The 21,748-nt window shown below is 48.8% G+C and overlaps 1 protein-coding gene across 1 annotated transcript in view; it reads right to left on the bottom strand.

Annotated features, from left to right (window-relative positions):
- E2F6 (E2F transcription factor 6) overlaps positions 1–17,942 on the bottom strand; it is a 439,338-nt gene extending 421,396 nt beyond the window's left edge. The window contains exon 1 of the mRNA XM_069605960.1: positions 17,711–17,942. Coding sequence (XP_069462061.1) covers positions 17,711–17,746 — 36 coding nt within the window. The 5' untranslated portion in view covers positions 17,747–17,942. The remainder of the gene's footprint in view (positions 1–17,710) is intronic.
- Between the last annotated feature and the right edge of the window lie 3,806 nt (positions 17,943–21,748).

The raw sequence follows: 21,748 nt of genomic DNA, 5'->3' as shown, positions 1-21,748 counted from the left end.
GCCCGTTCGGGTCCCGAAGAATGTCCATCCTGCGAGGAATCACTCTCGGGAAATCCATAGAAAGTTCCATCACTACTGGAAACCACAGCTGCGACTTCCAGATCGGAACCACCAAAACTAACTCTGCTTGTTCTCTGCGCACTTTCGCTAGAACTCTCGTTATCATTGCGAACAGGGGAAAGGCGTAGTGAATCGCTCCCTTCCACTGCTGTAGGAATGCGTCCGTACCCGCTGCCGCCGGGTCTATCCTCCAACTGAAGAATTTGGGCATCTGAGCATTTAGCCTGGATGCGAATAGGTCGGTGTCTAGGGGATCCCATAAGGTTGAAACCTCTGAAAAATCCCTGTCGGGAGACTCCAGTCGCTGGAGTCTACCAAATATCGCGAATTCCAGTCCGCTATCGTGTTTTGCACTCCTGGCAAATATTCTGCCGATACCGATATTTGTTGCCTCAGGCAATAATGCCAAAACTCTTTTGACAACTCGGCCAACATCCTGGAGGAGGTCCCTCCCAGTTTGTTGATAACGAACTGCCGATATATTGTCCATCTTTAGAAGGACGCAGCATTTGGCGCGGTCCTTGGTAAAGGCCTGTACTGCGAAAGACCCCGCCAGAAGCTCTAGGCAGTTTATGTGGAGAGACAACTCTTGATTGGACCATTTCCCTCCTGTTTGTAAGGAGCCGCAACGTGCCCCCCAACCTGCTCTGCTCGCGTCCGACTCTATAACGATGTCTGGGGTGTCTCTGAAGATGGCCCGGCCATTCCAAGCTTCCATGTTTTGCAACCACCATTGGAGTTCGGTGATGGCTTCCTGGTCTGGTGTCACTAACTGATGGTAACCCAGCCCTTCCCTGAGGTGTTTTATCTTCAACCTCTGAAGAGCCCTGTAATGCAGCGGACCGGGAAAAATAGCTTGGATGGAGGCTGCGAGCAGTCCTACTATCCGGGCTAGACTGCGAAGAGATACTACTTTCTTCGCAACTGTCTCTCAACTCCTTTATTCCCCTCATTTTTACTGCGGGCAGCTCTAGAGTGGCCTTCTTTATGTCTATTACAAAACCAAGAAAATCCATCCTCTGCGATGGACGCAGTTCGGATTTTTCGTCGTTTATGACGAAGCCAAGAGAGGTGATGAGATCGCGCACCCACAAAACCTGCGCTCGCAAGCTGTCGGCGCACTGACCCAGTATGAGGATGTCGTCCCGGTATAAGATCATCCTGATCCCCCTCTCGCGGATGGCTGCTGCAACCGGACGCATGATCTTTGTGAACGCCCATGGCGCTGAGGCCAGGCCGAAGGGCAGACAGGTAAACCTCCAAATGTCTTCCCCCCGCCCCCATCGGAAACGGAGAAATCTCCAGTACTGCGTCGCTATCGGGATCGAAAGATAGGCGTCTTTCAGATCTAACCTTACTAACCAATCCCCTGTTCTGAGAAGATCCCGCAGTAGGTGGATCCCCTCCATTTTGAAGTGTGTACACTACCCACTCGTTCAAATTCTTCAGATTGATGACGGGCCTCACTTTCTCTCCTCTGTGCACCAAAAACATGTTGCTGAGGAAACCCTTGCTTTGCGATCTTTCCCTCTCTATTGCGCCTTTGTCCGCTAGGCCCTGGAGTTCGCCGTCTAGTCGCTGTTGTTCTGCTAAGGGCATATGCATCTGCGCTGGTTCTTGCGGCTGAGTGGGGTCGCCTACAAATTCTAGCTGCATGCCCGAAACCGCTTGCAATATCCATGCATCGCTGGATAACTCTTGCCATGCATTCAAGAACCAACGAGTCCTGCCTCCCATAAGGAACGCAGTGCGTTGGGTACTCACCGCTCGGAGCGTTCGCCTGCCTGTAGGAGCCTCTTCTGCGGTTTCTGGGAAACCTGGATCTAGTAGGAAAGAAGTTGTCCTGTCGTCGATTGTCCCAGTATTGGGCTCTGTGTCCTTGAGGTCTTCTGGATTGACTGAAACGACCGGACGCCCGACCTCTTTGCCGTCCGGTCCCGGCAAAAACCCGGCCTGGGAAGATCCGCTTGATGGAATTCTGCGCCCTCGAGTGCCGAGTATGTCCCCACAAACTGGGACATCTTTTGCGAAAGTGTCGCCAAAAAGCAGACCTTTCGCCTCTCCTCCCGCCTCATACGAGGCCAAATCGCTCAATTTTCCGTCTATTTTAAGTAGGACATCACGTCTCCTTTCTGCTGACAGGGCGCAGTTAGCGTTACCCAGCAGGCAAACTGCTCTCTGAGCCCAATTACCCAGTGCCACAACGTCTACTGGCTTGCCGGTGTCTGTGGCTTTCTCCGCCAGGTCCATTATTTTTGCGAGCGGACCTGCCATGTCTAGAACTCTGTCCTGGCATCCCCGCCATGCTCTATCCTCACCTTTTCTAATATCTTTTGTTGCCTTTGTGACAAAAGTCACCATCTTTGGGTCCAGTTCTGGTGTCTCAGAGACCTTCCCTGGTAACAGTGGTCTGGGGCACTCATTGCGGCCCTTACTTCCTTATCCAGTGGCTTCCTTATATGTAGTGCCATATATTGCGCCACTCTGGGCGAAGGCACCCACTCAGAGGACCTGGGATGAGCGATCGATTCGGGGTCGAACATCTCCTGCAACCCCTCTTCATCCTCCTCTCGAGGTTCTTGAGCAGACATTGGCTGAGGCATGACAATGTCCTCTTCGCCTTCGTCATCTGGCGAGTATCCCGCGTCGTCCTCTTCCCCTATATTATACACCCCTGGGGTAGGGGGTCGAGAGTCCGGCACTGCCGCCCTCATCATGAAGGCCTTTTTAAGCCTGCTCACTGGGTCGGCTGACTCTTGAGGTGCTGCATTCAGCCCTTCTGATGTGCTCGGGGGCGTCAAAGAGGGGGGGGTCCTCTTCCGAGCTTTCTTACAGCCCTCAACCTCTTCCTCAGGTTGTCTTGCTGAAGTCCCCTCCCCTGGGCTCAGCGCCCTCTTTCTTCTTGGAGCCTCCTTATCTGCTTTATGCTTCTGTAGCATGGCTTCCAGGTGGTCTAGCCTCTGGGCTAGGGGCATCATGCCCTCCGATACTGCCTGGGAAAGAGTCTCCTAGCACTCTCTTAAAGCTGAGAGAGAGAGAGCTCCTCTCCCTCAGCTGGAGGCTGCTCTCCCCATTCCTCTGCACTCCACTCCGGGGAAGTGCTCTGGGAGGCTGTGTGGTCGAGAAAATGTGCCATTATTTATTGTAGCTAACAGTAGCTGCTAGGGGGGGCTTACTTCCGCTAATATGCCACACGTTTATATATATATTTTTTTTTTTTCTTCAATAGCCACTGAATGAGGTGTCTGCCGGCGTCCAACTCCGAAATACGGCGCTTGTTCGCGCTAGGACTGACGGGAGGAAGCTGCCTCCCCGTGCATCGGTGTCCGCAGGGTTCTAAAGACCTCCGCGCACCGTACGCCCGCTGTACAGGGAAAACTATTCCCGCGCCGGCGAGGTCCTAGAGACTTTCGCGAGCCGAGCGCTACTGAAAAAACAAAGAGATGAGGCCGGCTGCCAAACGCGGGTGCGTTCGCCCGCGGCTCCGGCCTCAATCTCCGATTCAATCAAAACACACGCAAACGAAATCCCGTTCTTTGCATGACTAAAAAGTTACTACTTTTTTTTTTATATATTATCACGCCCTACACGCGCACATAAAACTGATAACTGTGTGGAAAGATACTAGGCCAACGCAATCATGTCATACTTCACACTAATCATCAGATCATAGTACTTATCTCTATGGCAGCAACAAAGAAAGAGGAGGATCGTATCACGGAAGGGGAGCATATAGCAGAAGATGGAGCCTGATTGGACAAGGGGCTGTTTCAGGCTGAACTACAAGAAGGCAGGGGAACCTGGGAGTTTGTAGTTCAAAGACAGTTTTGTTTTTTGTTTGGGTAAAAGGACATAAACTATCACCCTTTTAGTTCAAAGAAGGGGACATGAACAAAATGTTGATAAGTTTAAAAAAAAAAAAAACTTGTTTAAATTTGAAAGTGCTGATTGGCAGTAATAAAGGAAGAAAGCATAATGCTCGCCTCCTGTCTCGCCATGGAATTAGACCTTAAGATCCCAGTTATGAACCCCACCTCAGCAGTGAAGGAACAAGTCAAAGACAGACTCAACCTTTCCCCTTTGCAACATCTTTATGTTTGCTATTTGTAATTAAAGCCTTCCACTCATAACCTGGCATCCAGTCATCCGTACACCACTACATAATTGGCGACGAGGGCCTGGGAAGACAATCTAGGCAGCCTACATGCAGGGAGCTACGCCACCTTCAACGTTTCTCCAGTCCCCAGGTAGGCCTGGGATCTCATGGCAGCAGTGAGAACCATTGTTTTACCACGCACCTGCAAGCCATGGGGGGTATGATTACACACTGGGAGATAGAAGGCAATTTTACTTATTGCCATGGACATTGAAGGGTATAGGATCTTTGCAGGCCTCATACCGGAGCCTTGGAAGAGGACAAGGACAATGTGTTCAAGTAGGCCGTTTGTCGCATTGTGAGGTTTTCAAACAAAGAGAATGTGGTGTTGCACAGACTAAAATATTATACCAGGAAGCAGGAAAATTGGGAGGCGGTAGAGAACTACATCATCCCGCATGATGTAGCTGGTAGCACAGTGTGTGTGTTCGGCGAAAATATGCAGAATGTCATCTGCGACTTGCTAGTTGTGCACACGAAATGCAGAAAAGGTACAGGACAAATGTATCCTAGAGAAGCAAATAAACTTGGACAAAGCAATCCAGAAAGCTTGCAGAAGAGGAAACCTCATGCAGGCAGAGAGAAACGGCAGGATTTCCAAACATTGAAATGTTAGTCGTGCAATGAGAGTGCAGCGGGATAAACCCAAGAGAGATACTGTTGACGACAAAGTGTTAAAAAGGAGGGAGCCCCTGAAGTGTTACTGGTTCACCAGCACAAGACACCTGACCAACGACAAGGTGTGTGCGGTGAGGGCAAAAGTGTGAACTGCAGGAGGTTCGGCCACATGGAAATAACTTGCAGATGGAGAACAAAGAAAGTCACAATGATCGAAGGGGAAGGACTCGCAAGCGGAGAGGAGAACGACGATGACAGGCCGACCGTCATCATGGTGAGCAGTTCCCGAGAAATGAGGGACGTAATAAAGGTGGATGGGAATGATACCCGTTTTATGGCCGATTCGGACTCTGACTTGTCAATCTTGACCATTCAAACGTACAAGTGCATGGTGGGACACCAGGTTGTGGAAGTCAGGAGAACATGACACAAACCAACCGTCTTTGGGGGAGTGTCAGTGGACCTCTTGGGCTACATCAATGCCAAAATAGAGTCCAAAGGCAGACAGGCAACAACCAAAGTCTACTTCTCGGAAGAAGGTCCAGCAGTGCTGGGGTGGATGACCAACAGAAGCTAATCTGGGAGATTCAAGTACACCAGGCGGACAGTCGATGAGCTGTCTGGAATGAGGGAGAAGAGCAGAGAGCTAGGTTAGCAGGGTAGGGTTGGAGAGACGGAAGAGGAAGTTCTTCAGGAGTTTACAAACTTAGAATTTCAGGCTCAAGCCAGAGGGTGGTAGGGAGGCTGTTCCAGAGGTAGGCACCTGCTGAGGAAAGGGTTCTCTCTCCAAATCTCTGCTTAGAGAACCGGCTCACCCGCAGAAGGTTGGAGATAGAGGGATCCAGAGGGACAGTATTTAGGAAGGCAACATTGAAGGCAGGTAGGTCCCAGAAAGCCTTGTGGACAATGCAGAGGGTCTTGAATTTGATCATTGCAGACATAGGGAGCCAGTGAAGGGATTTTAGCAGCAGAGAGATGTGGTCCCTGGTCTTGAGACAAAGGCTACGTCTCGCAGTTCGGTTCTGGATGAGTTGCAGGGTGGAAGCTGGGAGGGTGAGTAAGGGGCTGTTGCAGTAGTCCAGCCTGCAGAGGACTAGGGCTCTGGAGACATTGAGCTGCTGAGAAAAGGTAGAGTGCCTCCAAGGAGGTGTAGTTGATAGACTTTTTTGAAAGGTCAGAAATATGAGAGGTGAAGGAGAAAGTGGAGTCGAGTCGAAGATAACCGCAAGGTTTTTGGCCTCACAGGAGGGGATAGGAGCAGTGCCAAGGGAGGCCAGCCACAGTGAGAGGGGGAAAGCGGGAGCAGGTGTTCCAATGTGAACAATCTCAGTTTTACTGGCATTGTGACAAAGGTAATTTGCAGCACACCATGACTGAATAGCAGACAGTCAGATATGAGTGAGGAATCCTGAAGCATAGCTGCGTGTCATCCGCATAACACTGGAAATTAGAGGCGAGAGTGGCAATCACACGTGCCAGGGAAGCCATGTAGATGTTGAAGAACCAGGGGGATAGGTTATAACCTTGGGGAACGCTGCAGGTTGAGAGGAAGGCACCAAGTTCGACCTGGGATGGGCAGTCAAAGAGAAAAGAGGTTGAGCAAGCCAGAGCCAGACCTGTGATTCCAAAGGTGTCCCAAAGCCGAGAGATTAGGATGTGGTTAACAGTGTCAAAGGCAGAGGAGAGATCAAAGAATGAGGGCAGAGGGAGTGTTAGTGTCAAGATTTGAGACCAGTGCTCCACGGGTGTTCAGAAGAGCAGTTTGTGCCTCTGGATGCTCTAAAGCCAGACTGATGGTCGCGGAAACAACTGATTGATTCTGTTTGGAGGTTTAGATGAGAGATAGTCAGCTTCTCCAGGAGTTTGCCCAGGAAAGGAGTGAGAGATTGGGCGGTAGTTTGACGGAATGGAAGGGTCAGCAGGGGGGTTCTTGAGAAGAGGGTGCACAAGGGAGTGCTTGAGAGCAGTTGGGAAAACTCCAGTGGAAAAGGAGAGGTTGCAGAGGTCAGCCAAGGCTGGTGCGAGGGAGTCAATGTTGTTCTTGATGGTTTTTGAGGGGCAGATGTCAACTTGCTTGGATGAGGCCTTCATAGACCAGCCTTGTCTGGTGACCTCATCAGGTGTGACGGGAGAGAGGGAGGAGACTGGAGGTGGGGCCAAGGTGTGAGATATATTGACCCACTCAACAGTATTTCACCACATCACCAAGCTTTCTGTCTGCAGAAAACAGAAAATGGCTGCGCTGACTCCTGTGCGTACATGACCTCCAAACTGCATTTTTGCAACAAACAAAAAGATGACTGCACCATCCTGCCAAGCACACTTCAGGCAGGATGGAACAAGGGGACACACGGAAGGAGCGTGCCAGTGTGTTCTGAAACAAATAAATGGAATAAAGTGAAAAGGCAGCACTGCTTTGCTGAAAACCCAAAATTACCCTTCAAAATGAAATCACTCTGTAAAAATGGTGCTTTTGACGCTAATTCCATCTGTTCATTCTGAAACCACTGATTATTAAAAAGGCCCGACATGCCCAGGATATTTCATTGCGCTTCACCAAAGCCAGGCATGATTCCTGAATGACAGGCCCTGTCAAACCAACTCAGAGAAATCAAGAAGGAACTCAACTTTTACTCGCACAGGAACACGTGTTTATTCCTTTCCAAAAGTATTCAGGCTCAGCAGTTCAAAGAGACTACCTCTCTGAGCCAGGTCAGTTTCTGCTCCTGCATTCAAGAAAATACCTGCAAAGACAGTGAGGGAATTTGATGGAGCTGCCAAACGGAATTTAAAGAAAGAAATGCTAGCAGTTTTCAACACGTGTAAAAATGGGCTTTTGCAAAACTGAAGGAGAAAAAATGCCCATTAAAAAAAGTAAATCCTGCTATTACCTAGCAATGTCAAGGGGTTTGTGACTGGTGAAAACACACACAAGGGCTATTTTACTCCACATGTTTGTTTTAATTAAGGACACAATAAGAAAATAAATAATATATGTAACCTGTGTATATAATTTGCTAAGAGATTGCAATTGTATAAATGTATGTTTGTGGCAAAATCGGATTTTAGTTAAAGTAACTGTGGGAGGTTTTTGGACATTGTAAAACTCACACCATAAATCTGACATTTTCCTGAAATCCAACCAGCTGAGAGCACGGCGGATACGATCACCCTTGTCCAATCCCGTTGTTAGAGGCGTGTTTAGTTAAGCCTGCCCCAGTCATATACTTTGATGATGTCACTAGACATTAAAAATAAGAGTCCCGCAGGGGGCACGCGGATGAGATCCTCTCCTGCGTGAGCTCCCGTCCAGAGGTCCTGAAAAACGGAATGAGCCCCCGTTTTTTGACTCCCCCACCCTTGGGTGGAAATTCAAGACGAAGGTCTGTGAAGGTACTCGCCACGTACGGAAGAAATCCCGGGCGAAAACGGCCCCGGCTTCCACCAAATATCATTGTGAAACTGTGGAGCTGAAAACGAAACTAGAATTGGCCTCAACTCTGCCCGGAACTCTTGCCCTGCTGAGAGCAACACCCAGTGGAGCGCACGCTGGAGGCTGGGCCCCCGCGTCCACACAACGCCACTCCTGGATGGGTGGACCCGGCAGGGCAGACGGTAGACCGCAATAGTGGAGAAAGGAGCGGGGAGAACTTTGGAAGCGGTCCGACGCCAGGCACCCCGAGAAGAAAACAGAGGCACGGGCACCGTGCTTCCTCTTCCGCCGAAACAAACCTCTGTGGCGATCAGATCGTCTCCCCCTGACGGACCAAGCGAGGCAGGCCCGCCACCGGGCTGGGGTGCGGCCTGAGACCTGGGACGCACGCGGCGAGGTGCTCGCGCTCCCCGCGGCCCAAGAGAAGTAAGTGTCTGCCCTTGCCCCCCCCTCCGTTCACTCGCTAGAGGACAAGGACCTTACCCAGACTGTAATAACAGAGACATCTACCTCACAGAGGGAAAGGCCCCAGAGATACTTTTAAAACAGTGTCTTGGGACGGAAGGTAAAAGCACGAAATAAGTTACCTTGGGGCGTGTGCCTCCTCTGTGGCAAAAGGCGTTCCAGCAGCGGCACTGTCCGACACGTTGAAACTACGACATCAGGCGCATGAATGCCTGAAAGAAACTTGCCATATACGCATACGGTTCGATACCCCGAATCGACGTCGGTTCCACAATGGCCACATCGCCAATCACAGATACAGAAACAGCCGCCACAAAAGGAGACATAGCAGATTTACTGGCGGAAATAAGGAACATGGGAGCCAATATAGGAGGAAAGATTGACAAACTTACACAGCGCCTTGACAACAGAGGATAGGGTTGAAGGTGTCGAAAACAACCAGGCCTCAATCGATGTCTTGGAAACACAGCTGGCCCACACAATAACTGAGCTCGAACAAAGAGAACAGGAGTTTAGACTTAAGATGGACGATTTGGAGAATCGTGAAAGGAGAAACCTACGTTTTTTTGGGGATTCCAGAGAAAGAAGGGGAAACAGAAGAGGACCTGAAAACAACCCTTCACGACATCAAACTCCTGGTTGCCGATGACAACATTGATGAACTCAAAGAGCGCATTTATAGAGCGGGAGGCCCACCTGGAGGCCCGAGATCAGTCCTGGCAAGATTTCACCGTTATCAGGATAGGATGAGTGTTAGAAAAGGCAGGGAGCGGGAGCACCATCTCCCTAAATGGATCCAAAATAACCATATACCAGGACCTCTCCTCCCTGACCTTGGCCTTGAGGAAAATGTGCAAACCACTCACGACATGGCTTAAATCTTGTGACACACGCTACAGATGGGGATACCCCTTTTCTCTTTCTTTCGAACATGAAGGCACAAGGATCAGGTTGAGCTCTGAGCAACAAATCAAAGCTTGCATATCTGACTTACTAGGCCCGCAAGATCGGGCGGAATCCCGTGACCATGCCCCCAAGGACGGGAGGGAATGGCAGATACAGGGCCCGAAGAGGAAGAAGGTGAAAGGCTCGAGGAAATATCGCAGGGGAAACGGCTCCCCAGAAGGGGGGGCAGCTGACCCTCGACAAGTATGGTACTCTTTGCTTGAATTGACATTTGATAAGGAGTAAACATGGGTGTTTATTGGGGTAACGTGATTGACACCTCCACTTATCTTGCAGAAATGTGCTCGCTCTGGGGGGAGGTTACCAGGGGCTCATTCGTTATTTTGATGCTTATTTTGCAAGGGGACCATGAGGTAACGGTCTCCACTGGTGGTTCGGTTCCGGGCTAGTTCGTTTAACTAAGATCGATCGGACGCCACTGAACTCAGGAAGAAGGAAGGGGGGGGTGGGGAAGACGGACAAGGGCACGTGTCAAATCAAGGGGATATTCAAGGACTATGAACAGTACAATGGTGACGTGGTTGTTTAAACACAGAGAAAGCGGGTTGAAATGGTCAGAGAGTATGTATGGTCATAGTTTCCGTTGTTACGATGACCGCTGAACCATATAGCAGGGATGCCATAAGGGTGGGAACGCTGAACGTCAAAGGTCTTAATTCACCGACCAAGAGGTCACTTGTCTTTAGAGAGTTTCGCAGATCAAATATCGATATCCTTTTACTGCAGGAGACTAAATATATGAAGGGTGAAGAGAGGGCGGTCCTGGGGAGGTGATCCGGGATTGAATTCTGGGGCTCTGGACCATTAAATAGGGGGGGGGAATATTCATTAAGAAGGGGATAGACTTCAAGACCACAAAGGTTTGGTCAGACGCAGAAGGCCGAGCCTTGCTTGTTTCAGGGACCATTGGGAATGGGTCCACTATGATCACCACGGTTTACTCCCCCAACGTAGGGCAGGTTAGATTCCTCTCCAAAACAATCCCCAAAATCATGCTACAGTCAACGGGCCATATCATCATTGGAGGAGATTTTAATACATGGGCAGATCCCACGTTAGATTGGAAACCCGGTAACCCAGAAACACGTGATGAACTCTGAGGAGACCACGCCCAATTCAGGGCGATGATGGAATTGTATGGATTGACTGATGTGTGGAGACGAATGCACCCCACGTTAGAGCTTACACCTTTTTCTCAGCCCCACACAATACACTCGCCCGTATTGACCACCTCTACCTCTCAAGAGATCTATGCGATACGGCCTCACACACAAATCACACCGATCACATGGTCTGACCATGACATGGTGACCGCCGATATAATATGGGAATCCCTACCAGTTAGAGGTGGAAAATGGAGATGCGGGCAAGGCGACCTGGAGGGGGCGTCCTGATGAGGGAGGGAGCCAATAAAAAGAGAGAGAACCCCGATTGAAAATCGACTCCGTAGGGAAATCACCCAAATAGATAATGAAGCAAAGGAAGGGGGCGTAATGGACCATAAAAGTCAGTGAAGCAAGGAAAAAAAAGGGAGGAACTCAGTCTCCTAGAACATGACCAAATAGCTTGTAAACTCCTTTTCCTAAAAGGAAAATTTTATGAGAAAGGAGACAAAGCAGACGCGTTGTTGGCAGCCAGGCTACGAGCACAGCAGGCAGAACGCAGAGTACAGGAAATAGATGGAGGACCCAACACGGTTATAAGTAGGACCACCATCCCCGAAGCCTTTGCAGACTTCTATGAATCCCTGTATACCCCAGAGACAGAATCGGACCCCCCTATTTAGCTGATATCGATATGCCCAAACTGACATACAATGAGTCCGAGACCCTGGACGCCCCCATAACTGAGGAGATTCAGGAGGCCATCAAACGACTAACACTAGGTAAATCCCCAGGCGAAGACGGGTATACTGCAGGTTTTTACAAGACATTTGCCTCACAGCTCACACCCTTTCTAATGAAACTATTTAATGAGGTCCTGGAGACGGGGAAACTTCCGGATTCATTTGTCAAAGCACTCATAACTGTCATCCCAAAAGAAGGGAGAGATCCCAAGAAATGCGGATCATATCTTCTTATCTCCCTACTCAACTTAGATGCAAAGATATACACAAGGGTTTTGGCAGCTAGAATTTAAACATACATTCCCCGCCTCATCCACCCTGACCAGGTGGGCTTTATACTGGGTCGCCAGGGTGCAGACACCATGCGCAAGACTTTGCACTTTGTACATGCCTCCCACAACCTGAACACTGATCCCGCACTATTTTCCATCGATGCAGAAAAAGCATTCGATAGGGTAGATTGGGACTTTCTAATGGGAGTCCTTCGAAAAAATTGGGATGGGCCCCAAGCTTAGAAAGGGAATCCAAGCGGTCTATTTGATGCCTACAGCTTCGGTATTTGTAAATGGGGTATATTCTAGGTGGTTCCAACTGAAGCAGGGTACCCGACAGGGATGCCCACTGTCGGCCATCCTGTTTGCTTTATCGCTTGAACCATTAGCACACACGATGAGAAGTATAGAAGGGATGCACCTGGGACACACAGAGTACAAATTGGCATTGCATGCCGACGACATTCTCCTGCATGTGGTCAATCCTGAAAGATCCATTCCCCGAGCTAGATCCCTCCTTGAAGAATATGGTCAGTTATCAGGGTTCAAGGTCAATCGGTCCAAATACCTCTGCAGCCCCCCGGAGGGGGAACATTATGGAAACGAAACGAGATATTCTTCCCTTGGACTGACGCCTGAGCATGACACCATGCGATTTTTAGGGATGACTTGTCTCCCGGGGTTTCTCTACAACTTTCAGATACTTCCCATTAAAATACGGAGCAAAACTTCACCGAGGCTAGAAAAGCGACCCTGAAATTCATGTGGCACTGGAAAAAAAAAGACAGGATCGCCTACAACACATTAATGTTGCCCAAAGATAAAGGAGAGGTAGGCCTCCCAGACCTCAAGAAGTATAATATTGCTGCCCAATTACAGGTGCTTGTCCCTCACTTACGTAACCAAAAATAACCACAGTGGATAGCAATGGACAACCACTATTTAGACCCAGCAACACTCTCGGAGTTGCTATGGGCCCCACGAAAGAGTGTTGATGAGGACGAAGGAGCATCCGCTCTTTGCCACCATATGGGAAATATGGAGGGAGGGTCCAGAGATGAGAGAAATCCCAACATGGCCGTCTCCACCGAGCCACCTATGGTCCCCAGGCATAAATAACCACATCCCCAATGTTGAAAGATTCCAGGCGTGGTATGAAGCAGGACTAGAAAGGGTGGGCCAGCTTCTCCAAAACGATTCCTTTATCACTCTCCCGGAGCTAACAGAGACCCTAAATACAGGCGTGCTGTCCACTTTCCACTGCTTACAGATCAAAGGGGTCTTAAAGGCAGCATGGAAGGAAAAACTGAGTAGGGAGCTCACCCCCTTCGAAAAACTGTTGGACTCCAAGACTGACAGGAAGGGCCCGATTTCCGCCATGTACAAATTACTAGTGGAGGCAGGTAGAGGGAACACACATAACCTCAGAGCACATTGGGGGAAAGACATGGGGGTCGGAAATTGATGAAGACGTGTGGGATAAAATGTGCCGCATGGCAACACGCACTTCTATATCGTGCCAATATTAACTCCATTCCATCAAACTCTTGCACCGCTGGCAGTATAACCCTTACAAACTATACAAAATGTATCAATCACCCTCCCCCTTCTGTTGGCGTCAATGTGAACAGTCGCAGACTATTGGCACACGTGGTGGGGATGTCCTAAGATTAAGATCTATTGGGATGAGGTCTTGGGGTGGATTAGACACCTAGACGGTATTCAAAGAAGGGCGGACCCCCATCTTGTCCTGTTCGGTCTTGAGAAAATAGAGGACGAGTGGCAGAGAGTCCAAGGCCTAGCTCCCCATCTGTTGCTCGCTCCTCGAGCATTACTTGCCACCAAATGAAAATCAATTACGACCCCATCGAGAATGAATGGATTAGTGTTGCAATGAACATATGTACTATGGAGAAAATTACTGCCTCACTCCACGGCAGGGCAACACAGTGTGAAGTCCTGTGGGCAGATTTCCTAAGCAAACACACATCGAACAGACATCCAACCCCAAATGGAGATAGGGTTCACTGTCCATAGGGCCCGACTAGGTCCTTCTCCTCTTGGGTATCATTCCCCCTCTACCAGTTATGAGACTGCTTCTACGCTATCTCTCAGGCATCAGTGGACCCATGACAAGACACCCTCCTTGTGGCGAGTCCCTGAACACACCACATCAAAACAGTTTCAACCTGCGACAACGAGTGCATGAAAACACAACTCCTTGGTAGCCCGATTTCTTAGTCCGTGAGGGGTGGGGGGAAGGGGGAAGTTGTAAAAGTATAAAGAGAACGAGAATAATATGTTGGTTTTTTCCATTGTTATACCGTTGGATGTATAGAAATGAAACTAAGCGCTGTATATTGGAATTACTTCCACCTGTGTAACGAATATGGATGCATATGTAACTTTTTCTCTTCTCTCATTGAGAGAACTTGTGTTAAACTTAAAATAAAAAAAAATTAATAAAAATAAATAAATAAATAAGAGTGCCTGACAAGACTTTACACACACTCTTCCTGATTTTCCTGTGCCGGCGTCCTGTTCCATCCATCCAGATTCCGGATCCTAACTACAAGCCAAAACATTGCTGACCATACTCTAGGGCCCACTGCAAAACCCAAGCATTGCTGATCCTGCTCCAGTAAGGCCTCAAATCTGAAATCCCACTAAAAGTCCCAAATAACCAAAGGGGAAAGCTGTGATGTTTTTGGGAAGCATCCTGATACCCCTAATTGCATGCTTGCTGCAAAGCTGCCATCCAGCTGATCTTTAGTGTCCAGTGACCAGAATTGCCAGTCCAGAAGTGCTATACAGTGACCAGCTGTTTGCCAGGCCCCCTACCGGGTAGTGACCAGAACCCTTGATCCAAAATCCAAAACTAAAAGTGGAATTTAAGTATCGCCACCCCATCTAAACCCATAGCAGATCTTGACATTGTCCTTATCCCATTCTCCAAGTCATCCTTATCCTTACACTGCTAACGTGTTCAAATTGTCAGAATCATTCTTGCAACCCTGCTCTTGATTCTAGTGCTAGCGCCATCTCTTTAATCATTTTGTCTTGTGTAAACCTAAGCCATTAGTCCTATTTCGAGAGATTGGACTGGTTCCGCCAAGGTTGGGCGCTGGTGTGAGGGTTGAACTCGCGAATCAACCCTGGAGCTTACTGTGTCCCCCTTTGGTGGCCTAGCCTGAATACTCTAGTGTAAAGTAAAAAACAGTTCTTGTCACAACTGATTTCCTTTCCTCTTTTTGCACCCTCATTTGACTCAAATTACACCTTTCTAGATCTTGCATAACTCACTCAATTTACCAGCTAGAGACTTACTTTCACTTCCATATTGTACCTGTGATCTACAGCTATTCTCCCCCCCGCCCCCAAGCAAAAAAACCTATTTCATCCGTTATTAAAAACCGTTTGGTTCATTTTAGGCGGGAATGGAAAAAAATGCAACTTTCACACATCATTTTGCTGCAATCCGTTTTAAACTTGCCACTCATTTTCGAACTGTATGCTCTTGGTAATCCATTATTTGTGATTAAGTGTCTTTGCACTGTTGCTTTGGTGAGGAATTATATTTTCTTTACGGTTTAACACACATTCATTATTTATCAATTTCCGAGTGTCAGTTCATAACATTGAAAGCGGTTTAAAATCAGTTTTTCTCTCTGATTTGGGGAGGGAAGGTCAGATTGGATCCTGTTTCCCATTCCTGATTACTTGCTTCTTCTGTTTACCCACTCGATTATTTGTGGGTTGAGGGAACATTGCAGGGAGAAATTCTAACTTTGGCGATATCTGTCCTAAATGAAAAAGTGCTCCTATTCCGCTGTGCATATGTTCCACTAGAACGTTAAACCCAGTGCATTGCTCACATTCTCATTGTAATTATCACCCCTTCGGTGATTGCTGTCCCATATTAAAGTGTATGATTTCTTTTGAATTTTTAATTAAATGTAGTATTTTTACCAACCTGCCTGGTTCATGGTGCATCGTGACCCAGGGTACTTGAAAAGGGGGAGTGATATGGAAGCCGCGGGGGGGGGGGGGGGGGGGACAGGTCTTGGGTTTTTGTGGTGAAGTGTGCTGCCAGGGCCAAGCAGAGGTCCTGGGTGGGAGTGACAGAGCAGAAGGCTGCTGCAGGGTTGGCCAGTTCCTTGCAGACTTTGAAATGTTTGGCTGCTGTTTGATGCGGCGGAGATGCAGGCTTGAATAAAGACTCTTCTTGGAGTGGATGCAGAGTCGTATTGCCTTTGAAAGAGGCTGCGGGCCATTTAGTCAGATGGTCCACCAGACGCATTCCATTTCCACTCAGCTGCCCTGCCCTAGCGTTTAAAGGCAGCCAGGTCAGAGTCGTACTTTTTAGAAGGCTTCAGTCGGACCCTCATGACAGGGCCAAGAATATCAAGAGTGTTGGAGATAGCAGTGAAGGCTGTGTCAGGGCGGGTGTCAGCCACAGAAAAGGGAGGAGGAGTGTAAGTGGAGGCAAAGGCCGCAACTGTCACCTTTTTCATGGGTCTGGTGATCTTCAGGCCCAGTGGCTGTGCCGGGTGAGTTGCTGTCAGAGAAGCGAGTGGTCAGTTCAAGAGAGAGGATAGAGAGTGCAATGTCGGTGGAGATGAGAGCATTCAACCGGTGGCCCACGAAAGGCATGTGTGTATGTGTGGCAACGGAAAGGAGAGAATCAGCTGAGGAGTCAACTGCAGATGAGCAAAAACCATACGAAGAGCCAAGAGAAAAAAGACAGGGTGGAAGAGAGTCAAAAAGGAAGCAGCAAAGGAGGTGTCGCACGAGGAGTAAGTGAACAACAAGAGGAGATAGACATGTCACCGCAGATCCGGGAAGAGTAAGAGAACCCACCAAGAAGAGTGTTGTCCAGTGAGAGTCACCCACAGCGAGAGAAGCATAGACCGACCAGGTACAGAGAGTTCATGATGGAGTAGGACCGAGCTGCTCGACAAAAGGAAGTATATGGGGAGCAGCTTTTCTAGGCTGCTATGTACGCCATTTCCAGTGGAGTAACGTTGGTGAAAATGTTGGGGGGGGGGACATGTCATCTGAAAAAAAAATGCCCCATTCAAATGAATGGGGAGAAAATCATGTGCCATGAAAGTTGGGGGGGGGACAAACACCCCTGCACCCCTCCTAAAATTACGCCCATGGCCATTTCACAGCCAGACTGCAAGCAGACCAGGAGATGAAAGGACACTTCCCAGCGCTCCTCCTGCACACAGGCCTGTGGCCTATGCTACACACGTTAAGATCCCAGTTATGAACCCCAGCTCAGCAGTGAAGAAACAGCTGGTAAAGACTGAGAGACTCATTACAACCTCTTTATGTTTGTTATCTGCAATCAAAGCTTTCCACTCATAACCTGGCATCCAATCACCCGTACACCACTACAGTAATGTCTACTTCTTAATTTGAGGCACTAATCAATGCCATATTTAAATGGCAATCCTTTAATAATGTTGGCAAGCGCGCTGTGCGGGTTAGCAGTAGAGGAGAAATGTGGTGGGGTAAGAGTAGTCTGGTGTTTCAGAATATTGTCTCGAAACTGTCCAGACTACACCGCATGACTCTTTTCGGTCAGCGCATTGTCAGTTCTGTCATTACTCCCCATATGTGGCTAACCAAATGTAGGCAACTAATAACGTAACCAATGGCTGTGTTCATTGCTATCGGGTCTTTACTTGCTTCGAGGACCACAACGAGGCCCCCGCCATAAGCACCACTGTGAGACACACGTGAATACTCTACAGCAGCCAGGTCGGGCTTTTCCCCACGTTAAGTTTCAATGCTGCTCCGGGTTCTATGACAGGGAACGCGCGCCGAACCAGCGTCACCTACAGCACGCGGAGTGGCTTGCTTCAGCCCGCGCTTTACACACTCACCCGGAACTTGTCGGGATGGGTCCTGGAGGAGGACATGGCTTCCGACAACCTGAGTCTCCGCTTTCTCTATCAGCGTAGAGCGAAGCGGCCAGAAGCTTGCAGTCAAAGGTGCAAACGGTAGGCAAGCAAAAGATAGCTTTCAAAAGTCGGCTGTCAGAGAACTACGCACGCACGGCGTTGGCAACGGTATCAAGCGGCAACCATGTTAGTTAGGTTTCAAGGATGAAGGGGCGGGGCGCAGATGGCGGGTTACTTCTGTAGCCCCGCCCCTTCTGGGGATCACACGACTAACATGGCTGACACCGGTATTTCTGCAGTGCACATATCTGAGGGCACAGGGCAGTGTTCATGTGCAACCGTACAAATAGCTTCTGATGGTTTAACTTTGATTTTGAATCCTCGGGAAGATCAGAGCGAGGCTGGTGCATAGTTACATATTAATAACATAATTGAAAAATGTTCGCTCATGGGAATGATTTTAGCGACATTCATCACAGCCATTTTACAGAATGGTTGGACACACAGCTTTAGTAACAGCCTCGGGATGAATTGGGTAGCGGCTGCCATTTCAAGTTTCCAACATCAACTGACTCCGTTGAAAAATGGCCACCACGTTTCAGTCCGTAGGTTTGCAGATTCACGTTAGTTTTCGCTCTCTTCGAGTTAGTTTGCGCACTGTGCCATTCAAAGCCCGTCAAATTCATCAAGCATTGGCAAAGCCAACAATGTTTACATTGCTAAAGGAAGTGCTGGAAATGGAAAGAATTTACTGAGGGGAACCCTGTCATCCTTGGAGGGGCGTGTCTGTCTGCAGGGAGGAGGGTGATGGCGGGGCCGTGGGCGTGGACCCAGGATAGGACGGAATACAATATCTCTTCGTAAAACCCAATTCTGCCGTTTTGCATAAAAGCAAATATCATCATGGGAACGTAAGAATGTGCAGCATTTTAAATTTGAAACGTTGTTGTGGCCTTTAAGGACGACAGGATGCTTCAGTGGGTTCTAACTGTCTTTATTACAAGACAAACTGGTGAACATAAACTTGGCCTCGTGTAGGCAGGGGAATTACTCACAGTTCAGGGCCTCCCAGTTACTTCACTGGGGCTAGGTGTGCACAAGGATGGCAGCTGTAAGCTTCCAGGGCCCCCATGTGGCCTCCTGTGGCTTTGGGCTTATGCCCTGGAAGCAGGATCATCAGGCTCTTCAGGGCCTCGGTTTGATGGCTCCTTATCAGGAGCAGCGCTGTGGGTCGACCACTTGGTCTGGCGCTTTGCCGACACTGGCGGGAACGTTTTCTCGCAGAGCGCGGGTTCACGAGATCTCGTTGTGCCGAGATCTCGCGAGACCACGCTCCCGCGATCATGTGATGTCCCTACACACCTCCCTTACTGGAAAAAGGATGGACAGTCATTCCATGACAAAGTCTGCAAACTTGCTGGGCTTCCTTCTCTCTCTCTGAGGTCTACTTAGATCTGGACATGGGGCAGGACTGCGGGAACACTCTTGGGGAGGTGTGGGTGATTCGGGTTCTCCTTGTCTTGCTCTTCGCTGTGACTCCCTGAGTGGGGTTGGAGAGTTGGGGCTTTAGGGCTCATTGCCGTAGTGTGACTCCAAGGCATCTCTTTCTGACAGGCGAGGGTTTTCGGATGTCTCCTGGTGGCCTTGATCTTCTCCGGTTTCCCAGTGTGGCTGTTTAATAGGTCCTTTCCTGCGGTACATGGCCACCCTTTCTAGGTTCCATTTCCTTCCGTCGCTAGTGCAAATGTGGTTTGACCCTTTCTCCAGGACTTCTATGGGACTGCTGTATCTGGAGCCAGTCGAAGTGTCTTTGTGGGGGAGGCGTATCTTTACTAGGTCGCCTTTGTTAACTGCTGTGAGGTGAGCGGCTCGACGCAGGTCCCCTTGAACCTTCATGGCTTCTTTGTTACGCTGCATGCGGAAAACTACGTCTTCTATGTCCACGTCTTCGTCAGCTCTCACTTGATGGAGCCAAGGTGGCACCAGTGTGGATGCTGCCCTTCTCCCCCTTAGCAGATGGAATGGCGAAACACCGGTGACAGCGTTGGGGGGTGATGTGGTGGGCTGCTACGGCTTCCTTGACTGTCTTGTACGGGTCTAGGCCCGAGGCATGCGCCAGTTGCAGCGCCCCTTTGATGAAGCGGTTTGCCCGCTCGACCAGGCCATTGGCCTGTGGGTGGTAGAGACTTGCTCTCCGCTGTCGAATGTTGTTGAGTTTGAGGAATTTCTCCATTCCTCTAGAGACCAGCTGGACCCCGTTGTCCGTGACAATTTCTTCTGGGAGACATTCCCGCTGGAATATGGCGGTGAGTGCTTCGATGACTGTGCTTGTGGTGATGTTTGAAGTGAAGTCAACTTCGACCCATTTGGAGAAATAGTCGACCGTGACTATCCCGTATTTGTGTTCTGGGGGCATGCTGTTCAGAGGCCCAATGAAATCCAACCCTAGTTTGCGCCACACCCCTTTGGGGACTTCGGTGGGCAGCATGGGGGCTTGCCTCACTGCTAGGCGCTTGTCACTGTTGGTGCATTCATAGCACCTTTTGTAACACTCACCTGTCAATCTGCGGGAACACCAGAAGAACTCCCTGGAACTTCAGTAAATCACTATCCCTGTAGAAAGGATGACAAGATAACATCCCTCCTTTATAATGTTCCTACTCTATTCTGAAATAACTCTCCAGTCCTGAAAAAAGAATAATAACCAACAACTGGAAAAGCTCACCTAAGGTTCTTTTCTTTTTTAGTGAGCCCTCCATCCTGCATTCATACAGGGGCGCATGTCCTGAAGAAACGGTGTAGTCTGGATGCCAATAGAATTCTTATATAATGGAATAAAGGCGTCTAAGTGGCACAGAGAAAATAATTTCTAATAAGTCATAACCAATATGAGTGTAGCTGTGAAAAGGAAGTACAAAAGCTATGATGGTTCCTAAAAATAGAAAAAACTGTGTAAGCCTTAATAATTTAAAAACTGGAGAGCAATAGTGGAATTTCAGATGACACTCTGTTCCGTATAAGTGGTGTAGCGCTGTTCAATAGGGATCTAACTAAACAACTACCAGCAGAGTGTAATGCGGAGTGAGATAAAACCCTTTCTTGCACTATAGCGAGTCACAAGAAGCAAAGAATGTTGAAGCTAGCTACAAGCTTGGCAAAATTTTACGGGCAGTGTGACGGCAACCTGGCACAGCAAATGAGTTTCAAACATTGGCGCGCGGAACAATGCGAATAAGCATAAAAAACAAAATGCGAAATGCACAGTAACTAATCCGTTGCTAAAACACTTGCAACGAAAAACAACAAACACTGGTAACCCACGGGAAACCTTGAAAACAGGTACTTGCGTGTGTGTAAGGTGTACTCCTCACGAAACTCTGACAGGAAAACTCCAGACTAGAACTAAGGACACGGCAACTAGGGAACAACAAATAATAAGGGAAACTACTGGCTGTAAGCAGAGGAGGAGACCATTGGACAGGACGAAAGAATTCTGACTGAAAATTGGGAGGGCAGGGAAACTCTGACTGGAATTCCACGGAGACCGCGGTGAGCGTCATTACTGCAAGGCAGTCAGCAATGCGAAGCGTGAGTCTCCTCAGAAAATGAGTACTTGTAACAGAGGTCGCAAAAGACTAGACCTACAGATTAGTTCCTGGTTGACACCACTAGGCGTCCATTTTGGAATACCAATTTCCCCATGACTTACTATATGGATCTGAATGGGAACAATACCTACTCTCAAATGACAGAGCAATAATAACCTACAAAAACATGGGCTTAATCAGGGAACTCGTTGGGAAATCATGACAGTACCCCCCTCAAAGATTTCCTTCCCTGCTTGGTTGGGTGGTTTTGATGAAATCTTTTTAACAATCTTGGGGCATGAATATTCTCCCAAGGTTCCCAAGATCTCTCAAGGGGACCATAACCCTTCCAATCTACCAGGTAAAATAATTTATGACGCATTATCTTGGAGTCCAAAATCTCCCTGACTTCATATTCTGGTTGATCGTCTTC

The sequence above is a fragment of the Ambystoma mexicanum genome, chromosome 4p (assembly GCF_040938575.1).
Source record: "Ambystoma mexicanum isolate Mex_15411 chromosome 4p, UKY_AmexF1_1, whole genome shotgun sequence".
Taxonomy (NCBI): Eukaryota; Metazoa; Chordata; class Amphibia; order Caudata; family Ambystomatidae; genus Ambystoma; species Ambystoma mexicanum.
This window is presented reverse-complemented; position numbering and strand designations above follow the sequence as displayed.